The sequence below is a fragment of the Belonocnema kinseyi genome, chromosome 9 (assembly GCF_010883055.1).
Source record: "Belonocnema kinseyi isolate 2016_QV_RU_SX_M_011 chromosome 9, B_treatae_v1, whole genome shotgun sequence".
In the NCBI taxonomy this organism is placed as follows: domain Eukaryota; kingdom Metazoa; phylum Arthropoda; class Insecta; order Hymenoptera; family Cynipidae; genus Belonocnema; species Belonocnema kinseyi.
In genome coordinates this window covers 98,472,471-98,498,739 of record NC_046665.1, presented here as the reverse complement: position 1 = coordinate 98,498,739, position 26,269 = coordinate 98,472,471, and the positions used below count along the sequence as shown (strand labels likewise).

General features: G+C 35.5%; 1 protein-coding gene across 4 annotated transcripts in view; it reads left to right on the top strand.

Moving 5' to 3' along the window:
* The window catches only part of LOC117179925 (homeotic protein spalt-major-like), a 126,330-nt gene extending 105,733 nt beyond the window's left edge, over window positions 1-20,597 (top strand). The window contains exons 1-8 of one of the 4 annotated variants that reach the window (XM_033372146.1): window positions 8,031-8,392; window positions 11,517-14,909; window positions 16,028-16,161; window positions 16,432-16,749; window positions 16,985-17,258; window positions 17,769-17,917; window positions 18,175-18,348; window positions 18,461-20,597. In XM_033372146.1, the coding sequence (XP_033228037.1) occupies window positions 8,269-8,392; window positions 11,517-14,909; window positions 16,028-16,161; window positions 16,432-16,749; window positions 16,985-17,258; window positions 17,769-17,917; window positions 18,175-18,348; window positions 18,461-18,856 (4,962 nt within the window). In that variant the 5' untranslated portion in view covers window positions 8,031-8,268 and the 3' untranslated portion in view covers window positions 18,857-20,597. Of the gene's footprint in view, window positions 1-8,030; window positions 8,393-11,516; window positions 14,910-16,027; window positions 16,162-16,431; window positions 16,750-16,984; window positions 17,259-17,768; window positions 17,918-18,174; window positions 18,349-18,460 lie in introns of those variants that run through there. The other 3 variants (XM_033372147.1, XM_033372149.1, XM_033372150.1) reach the window with 3 other exon arrangements.
* Window positions 20,598-26,269: the final 5,672 nt, after the last annotated feature.

Genomic DNA, 26,269 nt, shown 5'->3' with positions numbered 1-26,269 from the left:
TTGCCAACAGTCGTATAGTGTATGAATGTGTGGTACCATATGTATTAGCACTTCCACTTTCACGCGTGCAAGAACTGAGGAGGGAATGTATGACTGTATGTGGTGCATTAAAGTACGCTAGGATTGCAGGATTGGGGCTGAAGAGGGAGGCGGTCCAATGAGACAGGTGCGAGCCAATCAGAGGGCGCCATGTGCAATTTCCTTTGGTTCCTGCTTCCCCCGTTTCTCCTTCTTATTCCATTCTTAAGCTTTTCTTCTTCGTCTTTACCCACCACAATATCACCGCTTCATTTGCCGTCTTGGTTAAATGAGTCTTCCAAGGCGAGTGCATTCGAGAGCCCTGATAGGTCGCAACTCGCAGCTTTCAGGTCTTCCTAATCGCATAGAAAGGTGTCAAGCATGGGTGCATCTTTCAATTGTGGGATAATCTCCCTTATCCGGTTTGGTGTAATCTAATATAGAACTTTCTATAAAGGGGTTTTTCATTTGTTGTACATTCTTTCCTTAGAATTGAGATAATTTAATTATTTTTGGATGTGTTGGTGCATCTAATGATATTACTAAATACTTTTTATGTCACGAATAGTATCATTGATATCCGGGATATCTTTTCAAAAGGCTTTTAAGTTTTCTGAAATCCTAGGAAATTCTCTTGAAATCTCGTTCAATTCCTTCTCTTTTCTTAAGAAACCCTGAAATCTTTTAAATCCTCCGAAATCTCGTAAAATCTGCAATATCGTTTTTAAATTCCTTGAAATCTGTGGAAATCTCTTGAAATATATTTTTTTAAATCCTATAATTCCCTTTTGTCTGGTGAAGTGCCTTAAAATCCCTGAAATACGTATATATGCCTAGAATCTCTAGAAAGGAATCTGCTTTAAAATCCAATGAAACTCTTAAATACCCTAAAATCTCTTCAAATACCAGAAATACGTAGAAATCCTTAGAAATCCCTTAAAATTGAGATTCATTTAATTTATTTCCTAAAACTCTTTAGAAATTCGTTGCAATATTTTTAGTATAATTGATAACTTGGATCCCTTTTTTAAACACTTTCAAATTTATGTGTCGTTATATTCCTTTAATTTTTTTAAGAAATCCTCAGTAGTTTGAGATCTTTTCATAAATATTAAAATCCTTTGAAATCCGTGGAAATCCCTTGAAATTTATTTATTTTTGTAATCCAATAAATCTTTTGAATCTGATGGAATCCTGAAATAGTTAGAAATTCTTATAAAAATCCCTTGAAATTGAGTTACATGTAATTTATTCCCTGAAAATTTTTAGAAATCCGTTTTCATTCCTTGTAATCTTTTTATCGTATTAAATTCTTTCTAAATCCGCGGGAATCCCTAGAAATTTCATAATTTCTTTAGAAATCCAAGGAATCTCATAAATCTGATGAAATTCTTAGAAATCCTTTGAAATTGAGATTCATTTAATTTATTTTCTAAAACCCTTTAGAAATGCGTTGTAATACCTTGAAATCTATTTTTACAAAATCCTTTGACATTTTCTGAAATCCTTCGAATTTGTTAAGAAACCCTAAACTTTTTGAAAGCCTCCAAAATCTCGTAAAATTCAAAATATCCTTTTAAAAATTATTGAAATCCGTGGAAACCTTTTGAAATTTTATTTTAATTCTATAAATCCCTTAAATCTAAATTTTTATTTTATTTCATTTATCTCCTGAAATTCTCTAGAAATCTCTTGGGATCCCTTGAAATCTATTTTTAATATCATTGAAATCCTGGATACATTTTCAAAATCTTAAGAAATTTTCTGAAAACTTACAAAAGTTTTTGAAAATACTATAAATTCTGGAATCATGTTAAATTCCTTTGTATTTTGTAAGAATCCTTTTATACCCTTCTAAAATCCCTTGAAATTCGCAAGAATCCCTTAAGATTTCATATATTTTATTTTAAAATCCAATAAATCCTCTAAATCTGCTGAAATCCTGAAACCCCTTAGATATTCTAAGAAATTCTTTGAAATTGAGTTACGTTTAAATTATTTCCTAAAACTATTTAGAAATCCGTTGTAATGCCTTGAAACCTTTTTATTATTTTTAGATCCTTTGAAATCCGTGATAATCCCTTAAAATTTCGCCATTTCTTTTATAATCTAATAAATCCCTTAAATCTAGTGAAAGCCCTGTAATACTTAGAAATTCTTAGAAATCCCTTAAAATTAAGTTTAATTTAATTTATTCTCTAAAACTTCTTAGAAATCCGTTGTAAATCTGTGAAATCTTTTTATCATTTTAAAATCCTTTGAAATCCATGGAAATCCCTTGAAATTTCGCAATTTCTTTTATAATATAATAAATCCCTTAAATCTAATGAAATTCCTGAAATAATGATAAATTATTAGAAATCCTTTGAAATTGAGTTTCATTTAATTTATTCCCTAAAACTTCTTAGAAATACGTTGTAATTCTTTGAAATCTTTTTATCATTTTAAAATCCTTTGAGACAAAAATTTTAAATCTTATTATATTCTTTAAATTAAAAAAAAACCCTAAACTCTTAAATCCTTTAAAATCCCACAAATTCTGATAAAGTCCTTGCAATTCCTTGAAAACTTTTTAAATGCCCTAAAAGCTTTGAAATCTCTTGAAATCTTTGCATTATATTAATATACTCTGAAAATCCCTTAAAATTATTGAATTTCTCGGAATCGTGTAAAGTACCCTAAAATCTTTCAAATTCTTTGAAATCCATTTAAATTTTTTAGTTCTTCAAAGTCATTGAAGAGCCCTATGAAATCGAGAAAGTCTGGTAAAATCCCCACGAACCTCTTGAAATAATTTAAAATCCCGAAAATTATCTGGACATTTGAAATTTAATAAAAATTCTGCTCCTTGAAATCTCATGCCTTGGCATCTTTGAAATTCTCTAAAACTTTTGGCATAATTCAAAATTATCTGAAAGTTTTGAAACCCTATAATGACTCCTTCGAAACCCCTTGATTTTTTTTAAATATCGTGAAATTTTCAGAAATCCCTTAAAATGTTTTGAAATCTCTGAATACCCTTGAAATCTTGAAATGTTTTGAAATTTTGTTTTTTGAAATGAATCTTTTTATACACAAGGAGTAGTTTTCATTCATTTTTGTTAACGAAATCTTATCATATTTCTATTAAAGGATGTCTTATCATTAAAGAATGGAAAATATTTTCCAAAGTGGAGGAAAACAAAAAAACATCCGCATAATTATTTTCAGATAAATTAAAAATATTATTCGAACCGTGCATCAAGTTCAGGATTTAAAGAATATAATGTAGAATTTTTTTTAAGTTTCAAGATGTAGGATTTAATTATGAACAATTTGAATAAAAATAAATACACAGCTTCCGCCCCAGTACTTCTCAAATTTATTGAAAGTATTTCCGGATCAATTTTCTTTGTTATAAAAATAACAAAATATAAATATTTAATTCATGATAACTAAAAAGACAAAAATATCCTCAAACATTGATCCACAAAATGAAATTATACAACCAACAGAAACTTTTTTCCCACCAGAAATTAGTAATAGATAACCATAACCATCTTTTTCAAAGACAAGATTAAATATAGGTCCTAACTGAAAAATGTGACTAATCGCAACGTCATATAAGTAAATTAGATCAAGGAAACCGTTATACCATTAACACTACACAAATGTCTCTATTCTGATTAGTTCACAGATTTAAAAATCAAATACAAAATAACTTTAACCAAATTGTCCTCTTTCTCTACGATACGACCACTTAGAAATTTCTCCCAAAAAAATACTTGACCCTGAAGAGAAACCTTTCTCCGTCGAAAAAATTCTTTCCAATCCAGCATGGTCCATCTGGTATCTTGTATCTGGCAAATATCTGTCTGGTCGACGTGAAAGTCCATGGAATGTCAGAGCTCATTTTCCAGCAGAAGCGTGTCGTTCCTCCAGAGTAAAATGTTTATGCACCCTCCAGGAAGGCAGAGGAAGGACTTGGTAGGCTAGCGGCTGAGACGAGGACGTGAATTATGACTTCCGACCCATTTTCGCATTGTCGTCCCAATACTAGCTCATTCAAAGTCAGTAAGTCCATGAAGATAGTTAGCCTTCGACCAATAATATCTATATAGAATAGAGGTCAGTCGTCTACAACTGTACACGAGCTTTCCACTACCTGCAAGGACCTGGTGCGCGCGTATGATTTACGACAAATAATAAATCATTTCCGGATACTGGATAAAGTTCGGAAACTGAATCCGGACTCTTCGGTCAGCAGACAATAAGGACAGCTAGTGGCCTTCTGTGTCTGTGCGAAGCCCCAATATTCTTGCTTTATGAAGAAAAGTCAGCCCGGGAATTGCGCAACAATGATAATGCCTTCAACCCCCGCTAGAATTTCTAAAAAAAAAATCGACAATGGTCCAAGTTTTATAGCGACATAAATCATCTGAAAGGTATGAGCTTGGGGACAGCGTTAAAGGTTAAAATAAAAACTAAAGGAGCACGTGCCCTACAGATAGAATATTCCTAGGACCTGGGAATATAGTGTCCTGTCGAGTTCAGAATCCGAAAAACTCATGAATGAAAGATATTTTCAGTTCCTTCCGGAAGAAGGTTTCCATTCCTTTCATGTTTCTCAATTTCCAGAAATCTCTCTGCTTTCGAAATTCTCAGGCTAATGTTTTTCAGAAAGAATATTAACTGGAGACTGGCAGGAAGTAGGATATAGTATTCGAGGGGAGCAGAAGGTTCGCAATTATATATTTTAATCAAGAAATTCCTTGCCTTAGTTCTGCCAATTACGGCGAGTCACTGTGTGAGCTGATTTGAGAGCAATTGTCGACTACGAAGCCATAAGATGTGCAAGTATTTGCCCTCGGCACTTGGTAATCGAATCAATGATTTTATTCGAACAATATTCATCTATATATGTACGGGTAATCTTGTAGTTTCTTATCTGGAACAGAATCACAGTCTTGCAAAGAGACAAAAATTAAGAGAAAACATTTAACTCATTTAAAAAAAGAAATAGTTTAATTGCACGTAATCTTTTTTTCCACTTTGAGCACCCATTAGCTTTATTTATCAAGAAATCAAATATGTTTTAAATATGTTTAAAGTATTAATATGTTTAAATTAATATGTTTTAAATTCCATCTTTTTTACTGTAAAACAATGTTTTCTCCTTGTATGGAAAAAAGTTCACGAACTGCAAAATATTCAAATCTATACCTTCATCTTTTTATTGCATTTTGTGTTTTAAATTTTATCCACTTCAAAATATAAAATAGTGTAACTTGCGAATAATCATTTCTTATCGCTTGCAAGATCTTCTGAAAAGCTTCTGAGATCGCATTTATGTTGTGTCTGATTTACACGTGTCTCTCAAGAGTTTCTTCATGATATTCATAAAGTATGTTTTATTGAAAACAATGTTCTTTCTAAAAATGGAAATGGTGAATGACGTGGAATTAAAATTCGTCTGAATTACGACAAGTTCACTTCTCTGGTCATTGATCCCTCTCGATGTGGTTTATTGGCCACTTATCGACTTTTGCCTAAGGTCAACGTGTCTATCAAGGCCACGAGAATAGGATGAAGGAGATTTTATAGAACTACTGTCAAAGAGCTTCTGAAGAGATAGCAGCTTTTGAAACTATAAGACATCATTATAAATTTGAAGACATCATTATAAATTATGGAGCATAACAGTAGATCAGAACTGATAAGAAAATAGTTGAGAGAGTCGATCGTGTTGAGCGTAAAGGTTCAAAATTATTGCATATTAATGACCAAATTTGCGAATTATAAAGAAGACAGAATCAGATTCCAATAGGTCTCTGTATCTATTTATAGATGTTAAATATTTTTATGCATAAATCCGGCTTTTTGGTAGGTTTCATCAGAAATTTGGATAATTTCAAATGTAGTTAGATCAGACTCAGATAATTTAACAGATGTTTGTCGTCTTAATCGATTACGGAATACGTTTATAGAATTAGTTGCTGTATCGTTCAGAAAGAATAAATTTACTTTCCCATCATTTCAGGAAATCTAAATGTTTTACAATTTTACATTAAGGAACAAAAACTAACGCTCGAAAATTAAAATATAGAAATTTAAGTGAATACAAGACATATTTTTTAAGATAATTGTAATCCCGGGATGATTGGATAATGATTATTACTGAATTATAATTAAAGAAATGTCATTTGGGAATGATTATCCTAAAATAGTTATCCGATTCATCAAGGAATTATAATGATTATTATCATACTGGATTAATCATCTCAGTATGATCGACGCGGAATTGTCTTCTGGAAATGTTCATTTTGCGGTATTTTCATTACTGTATTATGGACCCGGAATAATGACCGCAAAATGGAATTTTTTAAATTATGAGAGTTAGAGAATTAGCATCCTGATTCATTGGATAATTATGAAATTATAATCAGAAAAGGGTCTTCGAAAAATTTTATTAAATAAATGTCCTGAAATAATCAATCCAAAATTAAAATCAGCTCAATATTATTAAGGAATTATCGTTAAAGAATTATCATCCCGGAAATGAACATCCCAAAATTGTAATCAGACTGATCAAGGAATTCTCATCGCGGAATTGTAATTATAAAATTGTCATACCGGAAAGATAATTCGAAAATTATAGTCGTGGAATAATGATCCCAGAATGATAATTAACGAGTTATAATTCCTGAATTATTACAATTACAGAATTGCCATCCCGATTTTTGAAATGATAATTATGATATGAAGATAATATCCTGATAATTATAAAAATTGTCATCGGAAAAGGGTTATCACAAAATTATAATTAAATATTTTTCGTCCTGAAATGATCATCTCAAAATGAGAATCAGGTCAATACTATCAAGGAATTATCGTTAAAGAATTATCGTTAAATAATTAATTTCCCGAAAAGATGATCCGAAAATTGTAGTCAGAGAATCATCATCCCGAATGATAATCCGAAAATCATAATCGAGGAATTATAGCAGTAACCAAATTTTCTAACAAATTTTTTTTAAAAAATTTTCATCAAGGAATTTTGATCGCGGAAATATAATTATAAAATTGTCATACCGGAAAAATGACCGAAAATTGTAGTCGCGGAATCATCATCCCCGAATAATGATCCCAAAATGAAAATTAGAGAGTTATAATTACGGAATCCTATAAGTTCGCAAAATTGGCACCCCGATTCTCGGCATGATAATTATGATATAAAGATATCCTGATAATTATAAAAATTATCATCGGAAAAGAGTTATCACAAAATTATAATTAAATATTTTTCGTCCTGAAACGATCATCTCAAAATGAGAATCAGGTCAATATTATTAAGGAATTATCGTTAAAGAATTATCGTTAAATAATTAATTTCCCGGAAATATGATCCGAAAATTGTAGTCAGGGAATCATCATCCCGAGTGATGATCCGAAAATGATAATCGAGCAATTATAGCAGTAACCAAATTTTCTAAAAAAATTTTTTAACCAAATTTTCATTCCGATTAATAATGATTTTCATCCCGTAATAATTATTCCAAAATTATAATGACAGAATAATTATTCGCTGATTATAAAACACAATAGCAATTAAATATAATCATTTGCATCATGGGAACCATTCCTTTCAGTGTTTAACACCCAACTATCATCGCGGAGCAGTAAAACCTATGGGGTATAACGAGACCCGTAAAATATAACGAGATACGGCAAGCAACTTGGGCGTTGGAGGGGTGACGGGCTGGTCGTATAATAATTAATAACCCCAGTCGGTGAGTGGTCCGCGCAAGCTCCGCCCCTCTCCCCCTGATTTATGAACCGCAACGCCCTCCCTGTCATAACTGGTGATGGTGGGGGTGGCGGCGGAGGCCGTCGAGCGCATAAGTGCGTAGGAGTATGGTGGGGGTTCCGCGGCGCAGGAGTGGGGATAGCGAGAGCGGCGTACAACATAGTCGCGATCGAGCCGGTTCTTCCCCGTGCGATCAGTCGGTCTTCGTCCTTGCCGGATGACACGTTGTTGTCAAAAGGACTTCTTTAATAGTTTTACTCGTATGCGCCAGCACTGCCGGCGCCGTTGATTCGACGGAGCGCATACAATTCCTTTGTCTTCGGTGCAAAGCGTCTCCGCGAGTGGCTCTCGCGACTAAGTGGAGCGGCTCTGTCCGCTCAGTCGGTAATTCATTTCCGGTGTCTAACCATCGGGATAAAGACACCTGCCCTGATAAGGGCAAACAGCAACCCCGAAGAGGAACGATGCAACTTATGCGATGGAGCATAACGAGGCGTCTCGACAGCCGAGGAATGAGCCAGCGTCGCGACGCCAAGAACTGTCAGACTGATCCAGCTGGACCCCGCCTGTCTTATTCACGGTCTTCCGGTACGATTTCGCATTTTACGACCTCTTTCCGTGCCACGAAAACTGCGATGTTTACGCCTGTTCACTCCTCCCCTTTCTTTCGAGCACGTGGTGCTTGTCAAATGAAAGTACCAAATTGGAAAGTTCGCGAAACTTCGACTGTGTTGAATCAGTGAGGGGAAAAGTTCAAAATTAGAGAGGCATATGGAATTATGTGTTGTTCAGTTCTCGGTTCAATTGTGTGTTTCACGAAAATTAGGTGTTCACTTTTTGGAATGTTAAGTTAAAGAAAGTTAAAGAATCGTGAGTAATAAGTTAAGGATTTTAGTACGTGATGTCAGAAAGTAGCTGTTATTCTTGTTTCAACATTTTTTATTGTAGAGTCCGTATTCTGGTAAAATTATGAAAAGTATGTTTACGAACTGATAGTTTGAAATCATTAAAGTCACCAATGGTTCTTACTTTGAATTTATGTTCGTATTGCAATTGTGAAAAATTGATCAATTTATTTGTTCTTCAACCATAATTCTTTTACATAAATTAATATCAGAAAATAATTAAAAGTGATACGTAAATTAGATTCCTGTGCTTTTTTGTGTGCAGAAAAAATATGTATATGTATTTAAAAGCAGTCTTGCGTGACTAGTTAATTACAAAAGACTTGTGAAAAACAAATAAATACAAATTCACATTTATCTCTGTACAGTAATGTAATGACAAGAAACATTTAATTACCTGCAGTATATATTAGTGATAACAATCAACTTAAACTTCTGTTTATGTGAGTTTTGCTTTTTCTTGTAGAAAAAAATAGGATGAATATGGTGTACTACATTTTTCAAAAATTCGTTTAGACTTTTAACGATTACAGAAAGTCTAATTTTCCTCAAATAAAATTGCAGTGATGAAAGTTTAATTTGAAATAATGAGACAATAATACTGTTTCGATTATAAAAAGTAACGTATGTTTTACAGGGCACGTTTGAAGAAGCCACAATCAATGACATTAAAATTTATTTGAAATCAAGGAAACGTAAATTTTTAACTTTAAATGAATACTTATGTTGGAATTATTAAAATTCCTTATCACAAAGTGCGTCAATGTCCGCTTCTTAAAATCGTTGAGAAATTCTTTTCCGGTAACAGAAAATGTTTTGCCTTTCATAAAGAAATTATAAAGTGAAATTTCGTTCTTAGCTATATTAGGATATATTTTTAAAAACACAGTTATATCTTCTATGAGAAAAATTAATGGATTTTATTTTAGAGAACATTTTTGTAGAATTTACTTAAAGAATGTGGTTGAAGTTTTGAACATTCAAATGAACATTTTTTCTTAAATACTTTCTAAATTAAAAATAGTGCACACATAGTAATTCATTATACTCAATTAATTCAGTTGTAAAAGAAACTTATAGTATATATTTTTTATTCGTAACTGGAACAATATTTCTAGGTACAATAGAATTCGAAAAATGTATTTCGTTTATTTGAAGGTTCAGAACTTTAGGTACATACTCGAAGTTAAGAACATTTAAAAAAAGCAAAATTTTTTTTCGCACAAATCAAAATGATGATTTTAAGGTTTGGTTAAACACAAAAAAAACTGAGCTCATTTTGAATCGAATATTAGCACACAATTCAGACGCAGTATTTTTTTAGTCAAATAGGACCTAAATTTAGTTATGAAAAAAAAAACTATTAAATGAAGTTGCCTCGGCAAAGGTAAGACCCGCAAAAAAGAAGACGCAGCAAAAGTTAGTCTAGCTTTTTTTCTGTGAAAAAAACATGACCTTTTTCTTTTAATTAAGAAATATTTTAAAAACTTTCCCAGCTAGTAAAAAAAAATTTGAAATTATTTTGGATTCTCAACACGAAACAAAAATTTTCGAAACTTTATTTGACTGTCTAATATTTTAGAAAAGGTCACACATTGTTTAAAATTTCGTATAAATTTGATTACAAGGTTCAAGATAATCTTCGATGTAATGAGTCTTGAAATTTTGCCAATACTTCTCGAAATATCCCTAATTTGATAATCATCATAGAATAATTCGCAGACTCTTTTTATTATTTTTAGGATTTTCTCTTAAACGCTGTAAGAAATTTTAAAATATTTGTGGCCTACTCTAAAGTCTGAGACAATAATATTTTACACATTTAACGTTATGAAATATTTCAAAGGTGAACTTTAATTTAAAAATTTCGAAAACTTTTTTTTATTACTCAATATGTATATTTCATAATTACTTCACTTTACTGAATGCATGGAAAATTATCTGTCGTTTCGAGTATTTTTCGTTTGAGTTATCTATATCAATTCAAATAAAGGTAAACTGTCATATTGTATCAAGATATATGGTTTAATCTAAAATATTCTCCATAGAGATGAATAGAATGAGTCAAGTTACTAAAAACATGATAATGAATTGTCAATAATATAGATAAATTACTTCAGCACTATTGCGTTTAAAATATCCTCAAATAAGATGTGAAGGAATATTTTGCTAAGAATGCCTAATTTGCTTTCTTGAAATATTTTAAAGCAATTACCTATACGTGGTCCGAATCCGAGTATCCTGATCAAGATTTAATAAACTATAAAGCTTTCATTTAGATAGCGTTTTGTTTCTTTCATAAAATTGAAAATTTAAATCCTCGTGTGTTCATCATTCAAATACGAAACTCATATGTGTTGAAAGATGAATATAAATATACGGCAAACATCCTACATGCTCGAATATATATTCTGTGGAGGGACTTCCAAAATAAGTATATAATAAAATAAATCATTGATTACTACAACGAGGAAATCTTATCTCGAGTCCGAACTCCAGAATACATTTCCATATTATACCGATATTTAAAAAATGTCATAACGTCGGCTTCTCATTAGACGTTTCAATTTTACGAATATCTCTCAGGCACTTAAAAAATCCCTTCCTAACATTCCCCCATTATCTCGGATGCTTACTCTATGCATCATCATTTACTAATGAACCCCAAAGGTACAGTCCCATCTTGGCCGCAGATGATTTGCCTTAAAAACTGATTAACAAAACTTCTCTCGCTTATCAAAAAACACTTACTAAAATTACATCATTTAGACTGTCAATACATGTCTCGCCTATTTTTTCTGTTTCAGGAGAAGAAAATGACTCAGCTTCGGAGGACGAGGAAAGTGGAGGAGGAGCCATCGGCGAAGAGGCCGTTGATCTTACGGCTACCCGTTCCCATCACGGAGATGAGGATGAAAAAGATCAGGAAGAATTACCAATGGAGGAAGACGAGGATGAAGGAGTTGTTGATGAGCAGGAGGAGCAGGACGAAGACGAGGAGGGTTCGCGCAAGCAAATGCGAAATCGCCAGGATGCAGAAAACAATAATAGCTTCGTGGAGGGTGGTTCAGCTGCCGGAGTCTTTCCTCCCGCCGGTACTAGTCACGTCACACTTGGGGCTCTTGAAAATACAAAAGTTGCAGTTGCCCAATTTGCAGCCTCGGCCCTGGCGGGCAGTGCAGACAGCGAGGCGGCCATGCAAGATTACGCCCTCTTGCAGAGTACCCTTTACACCCTTCAGCACCAACAGGTTTTTCAACTTCAGCTGATCAGTCAACTGCGGCAACAATTGTCAGGGTCGCAACCTGGAACGACACCGGCGATAGGAGACTCAGCGACCACTGATAGCAAAGAAGCTTCACCTTCCCCGATTACAAATCCAAAATCCCTTCCCATCCTCACTTCCCCTCCTCCATCCCGACCACCCAGTCATCAGCAACCATCCCCATCGCCTCTCACCCCCAGCTTGCCCCAGGAACGACCCGTACCCACAAGCAGTGCTTCTCCGGTCGGCGTACCTCTTCCTTCATCCACCGCGACGACGCCAACCACAACATGTAGCAACATGGTAGCCATGAGTCATCAGATGCCACCGCTCTGCTCGATAAGTTCATCCCTCGCGTCGACGATCATCACCAACAACGATCCATTACCTCTTCATGAACCGAACACTCTGGAGATGCTTCAAAAGCGCGCTCAAGAGGTACTTGATAATGCAAGTCAAGGTCTACTGGCGAACAATCTGGCAGATGAGCTCGCCTTCAGGGGTGGTAAAGGTTCGAGATTGTCTCCCTACGACTCGAAAACGGGTGGCAGCCGGGGCGAACCCTTCTTCAAACATCGATGTCGCTACTGCGGCAAGGTCTTTGGCAGCGACTCCGCCCTCCAGATCCACATACGGTCCCACACAGGTGAGCGTCCCTTTAAGTGCAACGTCTGCGGGAGCCGATTCACCACCAAAGGAAACTTGAAGGTCCACTTCCAAAGGCACACGGCCAAGTTTCCGCATATTAAGATGAATCCCAATCCCGTTCCTGAACACCTTGATAAGTATCATCCTCCACTCCTCCAGCAGCTCGCAGCATCCGGACAGAGACCTTTACCATCTCCACCACCTCCACCCCACCCGCATCACCCCCCTTTTCATCCAGCCTCAGCACATGGTTTTCTTCCCCCACAACCTCCCTTACCTCTTAGTCTAACCATGCCCGGTATGTCGCCCCTTTATCGACCTCCTCTCGTCAATCACCGAGATGATCAAGATGTCCCTGAGAACCTCAGCAAGCCTATGGCAATGGCACCTGCGACCTCTCCTCAATCACCTAACACCCACTCAAGTTCACATCATTCCTTTCTTGATCATCAACCACAAAAACAAATGCAAGATCCAAAAGAAGATTTAAGGGAAGAGATTAAGGTCGAGCAGTCAACGCCAGAATCATTTCAGCTACAACCATCCATGCAGGAGAATAAGGAACCAATCACGCCGAAACGTGAGCCAGAGGACGTTGATGAACTACCAGAGGAGGAAGGCGAGGAATTCGACGAGGCGACTAGGAAATTTATGAACTCCTCACCATCCTCGGCAAATCCTCCTTCTCACCCTCAACAGTACGAGGATTGTAGTATGGATAGCAAAATTAGTGGACGTCTGGAAGGAGATGTGGATATGGAAGCTGAGGAGGACATGGAGGAGCAACCTGAGAATCTCTCAAGTAGAGGACCTGGAATCCGTCTTTCGCAACAGCCAATTCTGTACCCTGGGGCATCACCAGCGAGTAGCAGCGCCAGTAGTGGAAGTCTTCAGACATCCTTTTCTGGAATCATATTCCCTGGCCCACCACCTCACCACCAGTTACCTCATCATCCTTCGTCAACAACTGGAACAACTCCCACAGGCTCTGTGAACGATATGATCGTTGATCCTGCAAGAGATCCAGCTATATATTCAAGCCTCCTACCGAGACCTGGTAGTAACGACAATTCTTGGGAGAGCTTAATAGAAATCACAAAATCCTCGGAGACGATGAAGTTGCAGCAGTTGGTAGACAACATCGAACACAAGTTGACGGACCCGAACGAATGTGCTATTTGTCATCGAGTGTTATCTTGCAAAAGCGCTCTGCAGATGCACTACAGAACGCACACAGGAGAACGACCTTTTAAATGCAAAATCTGCGGAAGGGCCTTCACCACGAAAGGGAATCTCAAGACTCACATGGGAGTTCATCGAGCGAAACCACCTCTACGAGTCCTGCATCAGTGTCCTGTTTGTCACAAGAAATTCACTAATGCTTTAGTTCTTCAACAACACATACGATTGCACACGGGCGAGCCCACGGATCTTACTCCAGAGCAAATCCAAGCTGCAGAAGTGAACGAGTATCCAGGTTACCCTCACAATCCTCTCAACTCATTTCTTCCACAGGGATTTCCACCTCTTCACCCTGGTGGTCCAGGTTTCTCTCTAGCCTTTCCACCATCACGACATTCACTAGAAAGGCAATCCCTGGAGAGTGAAGCTGATATGAAAGAACATCAACACCTCCAGCTTCAGTTTCAACAGCAGCAACACAGATACATGGAAGAACATGGTGAAGACATGGACGACCAGGACGAGGATGATGAGGATCGGAGAGAAGAAGACGAGAGGTGTGACGAAGCTCAGGAAAGGCGAATTGCCGAGGAGGAAGAGGAACTAGAACAAGAGCCCGAGGAACCTGAGCACAAGGAAATACCTATCATTCCTTCCTTCTCAACATCCCTAGCAGCGCTTGAGAACCAAGTCAGAACGATCACAACGATGGCGCAGGGACATATGAACTCTGTCAGGTCGCCTCCTATTCATCGGTACAATGGCAGCGAGAAGAGTCACAGTCCACCTAGTGCAGGGGCACCTCTGGATTTGACACCAAGAGCGTGCTCGACACCAGCATCCGTAGCTTCCGCTTCGACACCACCGCCTCAAACCACACCACACCACCCCCATCCATTCGGCATGTTTGCAGGACTATTACAGGCGGTGTCTTCATCGCCATCTGTGAATACGATGGGCTCGAGCATAAATAGTGTTTCGCCGATGAACGCAGTCAGTCCTGGCAGTGCTGGCGGCGGACCTTTAGCCTCGTTAACAACATCAGCCGTTTTGGCAGCAACCTCGACTTACAATCCGCTTGGCCTAGCTGTTGGAGGCCCAGCAGGTAGGCGCTGCTAGCACATCGAAGGGCGAGCCGCAGTTCCCGCTACACCTTCCCAATCCGAAACACTCTCATGATCTTCTTATCTCGATTCTCAAATGTCTCCTCTCTCGACAACCAACCTATCATCTTCCGAGTGAAATCACCCTTGATGAAGTGTAACCAACGACCCTTTCGAAGTAACCACTTTTTCCAAATATCCTTACGTGGTGTAGCTGGACCTAGCACTCCCCTCTCTTGTTCTTTAAATGTGTTATTTCCTTGATCTCGTTTATTTTGTTAGTTTTGTCTGAATAGATGTATCTTTTACTTTAGTATTTCCACGACTTCCTTGCACGTTGCTCATACGATACAGCTAGAAAGATTACAATTCGAGTAGAATGGATAATGTTGAGTTAGATTTTCGTGGAAATTTCTATTGTTTTAAAGTTGGATTGTTTTAAGGCATTTTTCAAAGACTCGTTAGTTAATTGTATAAAATTTGTAGTTCCTAGATAAAATGCCGATTATATTATTTAACTTGTATTGTAATTTAGCTGGCTGAATTAAGAATGTTCTTACGACTTGGTTTTTAATATTAATTTAAAAGTCACTGCAATATACGTTCGTCACGTACTAGATATAGGCTATTACTGAATTATGTTTTAAATTAAATGACGAATATTAGGTTATTCTTGTTCGGCGAGTAACCATTCAAACATACACATGTACGGTTATAAATAAATTGTTTTATACAACATAACAGTTGCTTTGCATCGATCCATTCCATTCCTTTACTGTTATCTTAATGCGACTTGTTTCACATTTTAAATACATCAGGGTCAGTTTTTTTTCTCATTAAGGCAAGTCTAATTTTGCTCAATCTATATAAAGTTGTTCTTTCAAAACTTATTCAATACGAAGTTTAATTACGAATCAGATTTTACACGCAAGTTAATTCACGTTATTTCACTTTTTAAAAACATTCATTAAAGTTTCTATTTCAAGACATTTTTCAAGCCGAGTATGAACAATTGGCATCGATAGAGTACTTAGAATAGAGTAACTTTCTTTTCTTTTTCTATATTGATATATAAAACATTCGCTTGAGAATGACTGAAACATTGCACGATTTGTTGCAGTACGTGGCAACACTACGTGTAATATCTGCTACAAGACATTCGCGTGTAACTCTGCTTTGGAAATTCATTACCGGAGCCACACGAAGGAACGACCTTTCAAGTGCACCATCTGCGATCGAGGATTTTCGACTAAGGTAATTGTCATGTAAAAAATGTAGTTAAAAAAGAAAGTGTACAATTTGACAAGTCACCCAGGAACGATTAAGACAGTCAGCAGGTGATTTGACAAACACGACACATTTCATCAGATTAAATTCCTCATATTAGGGAATCATTGAATATTAAAAGATTAATCTTAATTAGCTTTGAAACAAGAAATGGTTAAAACCTTTATGTAAATCATTCCATTTAAAGTAAAAGTTCTCTGTAAGATGTATGGAGTTTTCATTTAGCAATACTTTCAGAGTGACGGCACAGTGGTAGAAACGTGCTCATGTGCTGAGCGGGGAAACGGATTACCCGCAAGAAGTTCTACTACCGTTAGATCAGATCTTCCATACCAGTCATTATCAGCTCGACCACCATCGATAGTATCGACGGAATCTCAGGAGAAGCCAAAACGCAGGAGACGGCGGCCCGAGGATCGTAAGAATCGGGGGCGGACTGGTACTGGAGGGGGGCGGGGACTGACGTCTACCTATGCTGCAATCTATGGGGACGTACGCCTGCCCCCACTGATGCCCCCCGCCCTCGGACTTCTAACCTCGGACCCCGTATTCCTGGTAAGAGCCTCCCGAGCAAGTCGATAATTTGCCCATAAGGCTGATCCGCGAGGGTTTTACTTTAATAACCCTTAACCGTTGTCAAAATCAAATTGCTCTAAGATGCTTCCAAAGAATCAAAAATTGTCTAGCTATTTGAAAATTACTTAAAATACTTCGCTTTTGCATTGAAGATAATCAGAAACTTACTACACTGAAAACAATATATGCTAATCTCAGTCTTTTGAATCTTCAGGGCAACATGAAGCAACACATGCTTACCCACAAGATCCGGGATATGCCTCCTCATCTCTTCAGCGACTCGAAGCCGCCAACTCAACAGCATCAGCAGCACACTCCTGATCATGAAACCTCCAGGAGTCCAATGTGCACTGATGAGTCAAGTTTACCTCCACCACCTCCACCGCCTCCACCTCCACCGCCGATGCCACCAACATCAATGGAATCTCCCATTCCAGTGAAGAGACCTCTATCCGAAAGCGAACTTGCAGCTCCCAAAAGGCCGCACAGTAAGTAGAGCTAGTTTTCTTGAAAAGTTTAGGATAAAAAAACTGCATTTTCATCGGATCTCAAACATTCGCGGATTCTGTTCATTAACTTGTAAAAACTGCTACTTTCTTTGGCTGCAAGTGTAATTTTTCCAATGAGAATGTGGTTCATCGCTTCCTTGCGTATCTCTGTGTCGATCTGCGCAATCCCGCTTGTGCTGACTTATTATCCTTTAACCGCTACGCGGCTAACCTCTTAGACATACTGATTGCTGGTGGCAGGTTAGAACCTTTTTATGGCTTGTTATCAAGAAGGTAAATCTAGAAGTTAAATACTCTTACGGGAAGAGAATTATTAGTAATCGTTACGAGCACTTCCCTTCAAATTTTCAAAGTAAAATCACGTCTTAAAAAAACTTTTCATTTAAAGGATAGTATCAGTTAAAAAAAGAATAATGATAAGAAGAGTAAAAACTCTTTAAAAGGGGCAATTAGCAGGGTCAGCTTAGCGAAATGTGTGTGTATTTGCAGGCATGTCCAGCAAGCACTTGTGCCAGGTTTGCAATAAGAATTTCTCCTCGTCCTCGGCGCTCCAGATCCATATGAGAACACACACTGGTGACAAACCATTCCGGTGCACCGTCTGCCAGAAGGCCTTCACCACCAAGGGCAATCTCAAGGTACACACACAAAAACACGATACTCTTTCTAATGTCTATCGCGCTACTCTCTTGTCTCTCCTCTTTGAATATCCTAACGCTAAAGTCTCACTAACGCTAGTAAGCTGCTATCGCTTATACTAACGCTAAAGCGTCACGTACTATCGTACATGAATCGATAGTGAATAACAAAACGACTAAACGAGAGCGTAATCTATAATTCTATTTAGAATTCAACGAGTACTTCTGTTCTAAATTTGTCTTTTCATTTTGCGCAGGTTCATATGGGCACGCATATGTGGACCAACGGAACCTCTCGACGAGGACGCCGAATGTCTCTGGATCTTCCTCCTCTGCCCATCACGCCCAAGGACTCGGAGTTTCTGCAGCGACGCCCGGATCTCTTCTATCCTTACCTGCCCACGCCATTCCTTAATGGAGTTCAGCAGAAAGTACGTATCACGATTTGATAACCATTTGGAACTTTGTCAAAAAAAATCGTCAAGCTGTAGTAATTTGTTCATATCTCTTTCATTAACCTAACCAAGCGTGATTTACTTACAGCTGAACGAGATCTCAGTGATTCAAGGTAACAACGGATTGCCGGCTCATCCAGTCAATGCCAGCAAATACGCTGGGATCTTCGGGTCAGTATACGGTGGAAGCTTCCCTATGGAAAAACAACCAATGACACCTACCAACGGTCCGATGAGCGACACCAAATCTTCGCTAGCTTCGGGCTCCATGTTGTTCCAGACTCCTTCCCCGTCTCATTCCCCCGGGGCGCCGTCCTCGAACACCGGAAATCAAAATTCAGCGAGCATGCCCGCCTGGAGTGGCGAACCTTTGCAACATCACTACGAAAGAGATGCACCTTCAAGAACCGAGAGCAACGCGACTCCACCATCAGCGCGATTGCCACCTCCACCTGCGCCTCGAGGGGAAGGTCTAGCTGCGTGAAGATTCTGCATTTCCGTTCCTCGCTACCCACCCCCCGAAATTCGTACTCACTAATTAGCAACCAGACCCAGGGATTTCCATCTGCTGGGTAAAGGAATTCATAACTTCGAATCGGTGTTTCCAGTTGAGTGTTATAAAACAGCCAGCTTTTCCATTTACTCATTAGGTTTGCTATAGACAGTACGAATTTCGTCATCAACCGGGATGGTTATCCGAGTTCCACGGTTACTTTCGACATATCCCCCATGGTTGCAGAGACAGCTTAAGAAGACATCATGTTCCTATTATCACACTAGTCTTAACGTGTAAAATACAATCGGCCGATCGATGGATCAGCCGACAGCTTTCGGATAGGATAGGTGAACAAGCGCCCGACCCAGGGCAACCCAAAAGGGTCGGGTGCTCCAATTATACATACAAATATGATAAATGAATTGAGTTTTTAATAAACGATTGTCAATCCATTCGATACGGAGGCGACTCGCGGCGCCTAGACTGAGCTCTGCTGTCTAGCCAGCTAGCCACAAGACACGTGGCGCCGCGCTTCTTTGAGTCTCCGTATCAGACCGTCCATATTCGCGACAGTGATGGTCTCCTCGCCTAGGTTTAAATCACGTTATCACACATGATGTATATAAATATAGCGCATATATACATATATACACTTATAGTGCATATATGCATATACATACATGTGCATATGGATATATATATATATATATATATATATATATATATCGTATCCAAGAGCGTCGTCGTGAGTGCATGAGTTGTATACAGCATGAAGAGTATATGTGAAGAATGCATGAGTCGAGCGCAGGAGAAAGAGAATATATTGTTTCCAATAGGAAAACGCATGTAAGTAGACGCGGGCCCGGCAGCGCCCCTCGCTGTGATATGAGAGGAGCAGCCTGCAATCACTAAACCAATGTACTTATTTCCTGTATCATAGTATTATATATATATATATATATATTAATAAATTAATTATTGTATTATTATCGTGCGTAGAGTAACGCGACACTTACTGACACGCATAAACGCGAGCGTGTGTACAAACTTGGTATGATTGACTCTAGAGTTGATCAATTAACATTAAATTATTTTTTTAAACTTGCCTTTGTTCCTGAATATATATATCAATTTTTCGAAATTCTGGTACTCTACTGTCAATTATGCTAAGTATGTTCGAGTATACCGTAGCGTTACATTAGCTACGTGCAGATGTTTATTCAAGTCTGATGAATTATTATTGAGGCTTCCTTATTATAATTTTGCCTGTGCCTAGTATACGAACTTTACCGACCAATGAACCAGTGATTCAGTTTAAGAAATCATACGTACATAGTGATATACTTTTTTTTCTAGAAATTTAAGTACGAAAGTGCGTACTAATCTTCATCTAGCCCTCAATTTTAGGTACTTATGCTTCGATTCCATGACACCAGTGTATCGTTTACGAGTTTGGCTAATCTATTTTGCATTCCCTTTTAAATTATCAAATTTATCGCGAGTGAATAAATTCAATTCTGTTTGAAGAAAACACAATTTATTAATTTTCTTTTCAATTTAAAAGATAGATTTGGGAACTGTAACCCATGATTCAGCTCGCGGTAAGAAAGACTTGCATTCTTGTTCAGAATTCGTGAAAATAAAACCAAGAACCAAATCTCCTTCCTTTTCTTTTTTTATTTCTGTCGTCTTTTTTATTTTTATTATTATTATAAATTCACAATATAAAACATTTGTGAATAATATTCACCAACGTTTCGGTACTCATAACCTTATCAAGGTAAAAAAATTTTGAGCAGGTAGGAACAGCAACGAAAGTTCGTTGAGTTCGTTGCTGTTCCTGCCTGATCAAAACTTTCTTATCTTGATAAGGATCTGAGTACCGAAACGGTGAATATTATTCACGGACGTTTTTTGTTGTAATTTATAATAATAAAAATAAAAAAGACGAAATTTTTTAAAATAAAGATCTTTTTTCAAATTACAATAGGAACATCTTATGGTGGTTCTTCAAATTTGGTCGTTGGACTCTTTGTTAGATTTTCATAAATTCTAAACATTAACTTGATTATTGGACGCTAAATAGGATTTTTAATTTAATTTAAATCCAATTTGAATTTATTAAATTTAAAAAAGTTGCATTTTGTCGTATTTCTATTAAAAGCGACATGTCTCTTTTGCCTTCCCTTTTAAATGATCAAATTTATCGCGAGTGGATAAATTCAATTTTTTTTAAAGTAAAATATTTATTAATTTTCTTTTCCATTTAAAAGGTAGTTTTGGGAACTGTAGCTCAAAATTTCATGATTCAGTTCACAGTAAGAAACATTTGCATTAATGTATAGAATTCGTGGAAATAAAGCCCAGAACCAAATCCCCTTCCTTTTCTTTTGTTATTTCTTTCATTATTTTTATGTTTATTAGGATCAAATTAAAATAAAAAACATTCGTAAATAATATTCACCAACGATTCGATACTCATACCCTTATGAAGGTAAACAAATTTTGAGCATGTAGAAACATCAACGAAAGTTCGTTGTTTCGTTGCTGTTCCTCACAGCTCAAAATTTTCTAATCTTGAAAAGGATATCGGTACCGAAACAGCGATTATTATTCATGCACGTTTTTTGTTGTAATTAATAATAATAAAAATTAAAAGACAAAATTTTTGTTAATAAGAATCTTTTTTCAAATTACAATTCGAACATTTTATGATGGTAGTCTTAAATTTATTCGTAGGATTCTTGGTCTTATTTCAAAAAATTCTAAACATTAACTTGATTATTGGACGTTAAATAGGATTTTAAATTCGATTTTAATCTAATTTGAATTTATTATATTTAAAAAACTTGCAGTTTCTCGTATTTTTATTAGAAAGCGACATGTCTGTTTTGCATTTCATTTTAAATTATTAAATTTATCGCGAGTGAATAAATTAAATTCTGCCCAAAGTGATCAATTTATTAATTTTCTTTTCAATTTAAAAAATAGCTTTGGGAACTGTAACCCATGATTCCATGTTTCAGCTCGCGGTAAGAAAGACTTGCATTAATGTATAGAATTCCTGAAAATAAAACCAAGAACCACATCCCCTTCCTTTCCTTTTTATATTTCTTTCATTTTTTTATTTTTATTATTGTCAACTCACAATTAAAAAACATTTGTAAAAAATATTCACCAACTTTTTGCTACTCATACAGCACTTTTATCAAGTTAAAAAAATTTGAGCAGGTAGGAACAGCAACGAAAGTTCGTTTTTTCGTTGCTGTTCCTACCTGCTCAACATTTTTACTCCAAATTTGCTCGTTTGATTAAAAAATTCTTAACATTAACTTGATTATTTGACGTTAACTGGGATTTTTAATTTAATTTGAATCCAATTTGAATTTCTTAAATTTTAAAGTTTTGCATGTTCTCGTGTTTCGATTAAAGGGGACATGTCGGTTTTATCAGAGAAGAAAAAATACTCAAAGTATCCAGTAAATAGGAATGAGGCACGGACACAATTAGTTAGAAAGAGGATAATTTTATGATGAAATTTATTAATTAGTCTTTATTTATTGAGCTTATTTAAAAATCGATCCTATTAACTTTTCGAGCATTTACGATATTGTATATCATGATGTGATTTACGCGATACCAAAAAATTAATAAAATACATGTTCCATTACCGTGGTAGGAATCTTGATTTCAAGTAGCATAATGTGTTGATAAATTTTATATCGTTTGTTAATTTTACTTCAAAATTGGGTTACACGACACTCGCGGTTATGCTCATAACGTAATCACCCCAGTTTCGGTTTCTTTCTTCAGTGCGCAATGTTTATGTATTCTGCGCTCCATGCGGAGATATATCTAACACGGTTTATAAAAAAAAGTGTAAAACACTATCCACGTGTGACTGGAAACATGCAGTTCAGCTTGCAAGGCAAATTTGGTATTTTAAAACTTCCTGTCTGAAGATTATGATTATTTTTCAAGATTGTGACTGGTGCAAAAAACTGTATCGCCTTTCAAGCTGAGTCCGGCAAAGCACACGAGACACGAAAGCATATCGACATTTTTGTATTAAAACAAAATCCAAAATATATTTATACGTTGGTAACTGTAAACAAATTCCGAGACAGTAGATATCAAGAACATGTAGCTGTAGAGTAATCACTGTCAATGTACAATATCCATTAACCACATGCAAAGAAAGATCAAAACCATTTTGAAGTAATATTGTAGCCACTGAAGCGGTTGGTAGAGAAATGAAAAAAAATTTCATGAAAAGTCGCAATGCGGAAACCAAAATTTGTTGTACTTTACTGTTGCTTTAATTGAGGAAATTTTTCTGTTTATTACAAAAACAAAGTACATTCCGCTTGTGGACTGAAACTTGCGTCAAGTCTCTTCGACTATTTGGGAAAAGAAGGAACTATCGGTTTCAAAGTTTTTGTCGAAGAGACCTCGGAATGTGCTTGGTCACGATCTCATGAATAGGAAAGTCGAACGTTTCGTCAATTCGACTTGAAGATAATTTAACGAATTTATAGAAAGGAGAGAGAACGGGGGCAGAAAGTAAACTTTTGTATAAAGAATGTATCAGCTATCAGTGTACACTCGCGGAAGAACAGAAACGCTCACTTTAAAACATATTAGAGATGCTACCATAAGAAGCGCACACTGTGCGATATCCTTTTTGCAAATCAAATCTCCGGATGTTCTGGAATCGATTAATTATAATATGTACGAGACGGTGAAAAATGACGGTTCTCGATGTACATTGTACATGCGAAGCGAATTAAAGCAGATAGCTATATATATTGTAAATAACAGATATACATATGAAACGTGTGCGCAAGAAGAAGTTAGTCTATTAGACTATTTGCAGTGGCGAGTCGACTGTTCGCGTTCTTGCAGTAAACCTACCAAGATTTACACGATAAGTAGCATTATTGTAACATGTACGTACTATGTACACGCAAGAAATAATGGGTCCGCGTGAGATCAGCAGCCGGATTTAATTGGGGCTCGATCGCGATGTCATGGTACGACAGTCCTGTGAATATGATTGTGGTCCGCTCGTTGTCCAAAATGTTGCTTAACGACATTATGTTTCTGTAAATATTGTATAATCCGTGTATAAACATGACTCTATTAGTTATGAACGTATCATTGTAGTTAAATACGTTACGAATCATTATATCTATATCACTTCAACAATAAACCATTATTATGACAATGAATCAACATCTGGTCTTATTCACTTTCCCTTACGAGCCGAACTTTACTCTCAAGTGTTAGAACGGGTCCCAGGGACCCGGACGTTTTTTTCCAGAAAGTTTTATCATTTTTTGCAAAATATTTATTATAAGGTCTTAAGTTTCATACATATTTGTACAATATTCCTTTTCAGCGAAACTCTGGGCTATATTAAAAAAAAAATAATGGAGCTAAGTCTACTTGAACTAGCTATATTTCAGTTTAAAATTTGCGCGGGTCTGCTGGACCCGCTATTGATGGAAAGAAAAAATTACGAGATTCTAGCACTTGGGGGTTAAATTAATTAACTTAATTTTCAGTTTTCTAAAATGCTTTGCTAGTTATTGGTAGTAGAATTAGGCAGTGCCTTAACTAATATTTGATTTCCATTAATCATTTAATATTTTTAACAGAGAATCTTTTATAAAAGGAATAAAACCGTATTTCAGATACAAATTTCAAATTTTTAAATTTATTTATTTAATTTAAACAGCAAATGTATTTTCTACTATAAAAGATGACTTTTAAACAAAATACTTAAAATTTCAACAAAATAATTTAATTTTTAACATTATAGTTGAATTGTCAACCTAAATAGAGAAATTCTAATCCAAATGTGCCATAGCTTATATTTCTATCCAAAAATATGAAATTAAAAAAAAATTTAACCAAAAAGGTGAATTTTTAAAAGATAAAGATTTTTCACACCACAAAAAAAATTAAAGTTTATATTTCTGATCCTTTAAGCCAACAGACAATTTTTCTCAATAAAAATTGAAATCTATAGAAAACCTTTTATCTATAGAATTTATCTATATTATTATAAATAATTTATTTTTTACCCAACCACAATCAAATTTCAAACCAAGAAAATTAGTTCTTTACAAAAAAGGAGAACTTTCAACTGAAAGAGATCAATCTTCAAAAAATGGAAGTTACATTTTCAGTTAAAAAAATAGTTTGAAACCAAAAAAAACTTTTCCACAAAACAGTTAAAGTTTCAACCAAACATAAGTCTTCATTAAAAATAAATAAATTTTTAACGATAGTTTAACTTTAACTCAAGTAGTTGAATTTCCAATTATGAAAGAATCATTTTCAACAAAATAGTTAAACATTCAACAAAAAAAAATGAATTTTCAACTAAAAATTGAAATCTTAAAAAAGAAACATGATTTCTTAACGAAGTGATTCAACCAAATCTTCCAAACAAAATAGTTAAATAATCAGGAAGAGAAGAGTAATTTTTTAACAAAAAGATGCAATTTCTTAAAAAACTACATTAAATTTCTACTAAAACGGATGAATTTTTAAGTCATAAAGATAAATTTTAAAAAATACCTGAATTTTCTGTTTAAAAAGATTTCAGTTCACTTTTCACGATCAAAATATGAATTTTTCATCAAGAAATAATTTTCTTTGAAAAAAGTAAATTTTCAATCCAAAAAGACGAATTTTTAACCAAAAAGGATGACTTTTTAACAAAACTTTTAAATTTTTTGCCGAAAATTTACATTTTTATCAAAAAAGATGAAATTTCCTTTAAAGAAATTTTATTTTTTGTTTAAATAGTTGAATTGTCATTCAGAAAAGTTTAAGTTGACTTTTGAAGATCAAAATATGAATTTTTGAACAAAAAATAAGTTTCTATGAAAAAAATTGAATTTCAAATCCAAAACAACAAATTTTTTCAATCAGAAAACATGAGTTCTTAGCAGAATAGTTGAATTGCAGTTTTATACGAGAAACATGAAATTTGTACTAAAACAGATAAGTCTTTAAATCAAAAAGATGAATTTTTCAAAAAAATAAATGAATTTCCCGTTAAAAAAGTTTTCAGTTGACTTTACACGATCGAAATACGAATTTTTAAACAAGAAATAATTTTCTTCGAAAAAAACTGAATTTTCAATCCAAAAGACGAATTTCTAACCAACTTGAATGACTTTTCAACAAAATTGTTGCATTCTCTACCAAATATTTACATTTTTATCCAAGAATGATTAAATTTTTACTAAAACAGATAAATTTTTAATAAAAAAATAATTTCAAAACAGTAGAATTTTCAACGAAAAAGCATGACTTTTTAACGGGAATCTTAAATTTTCAACCAAAAAGTTGCATTTTTAAACCAAAAAGACGAATTCCTAACAA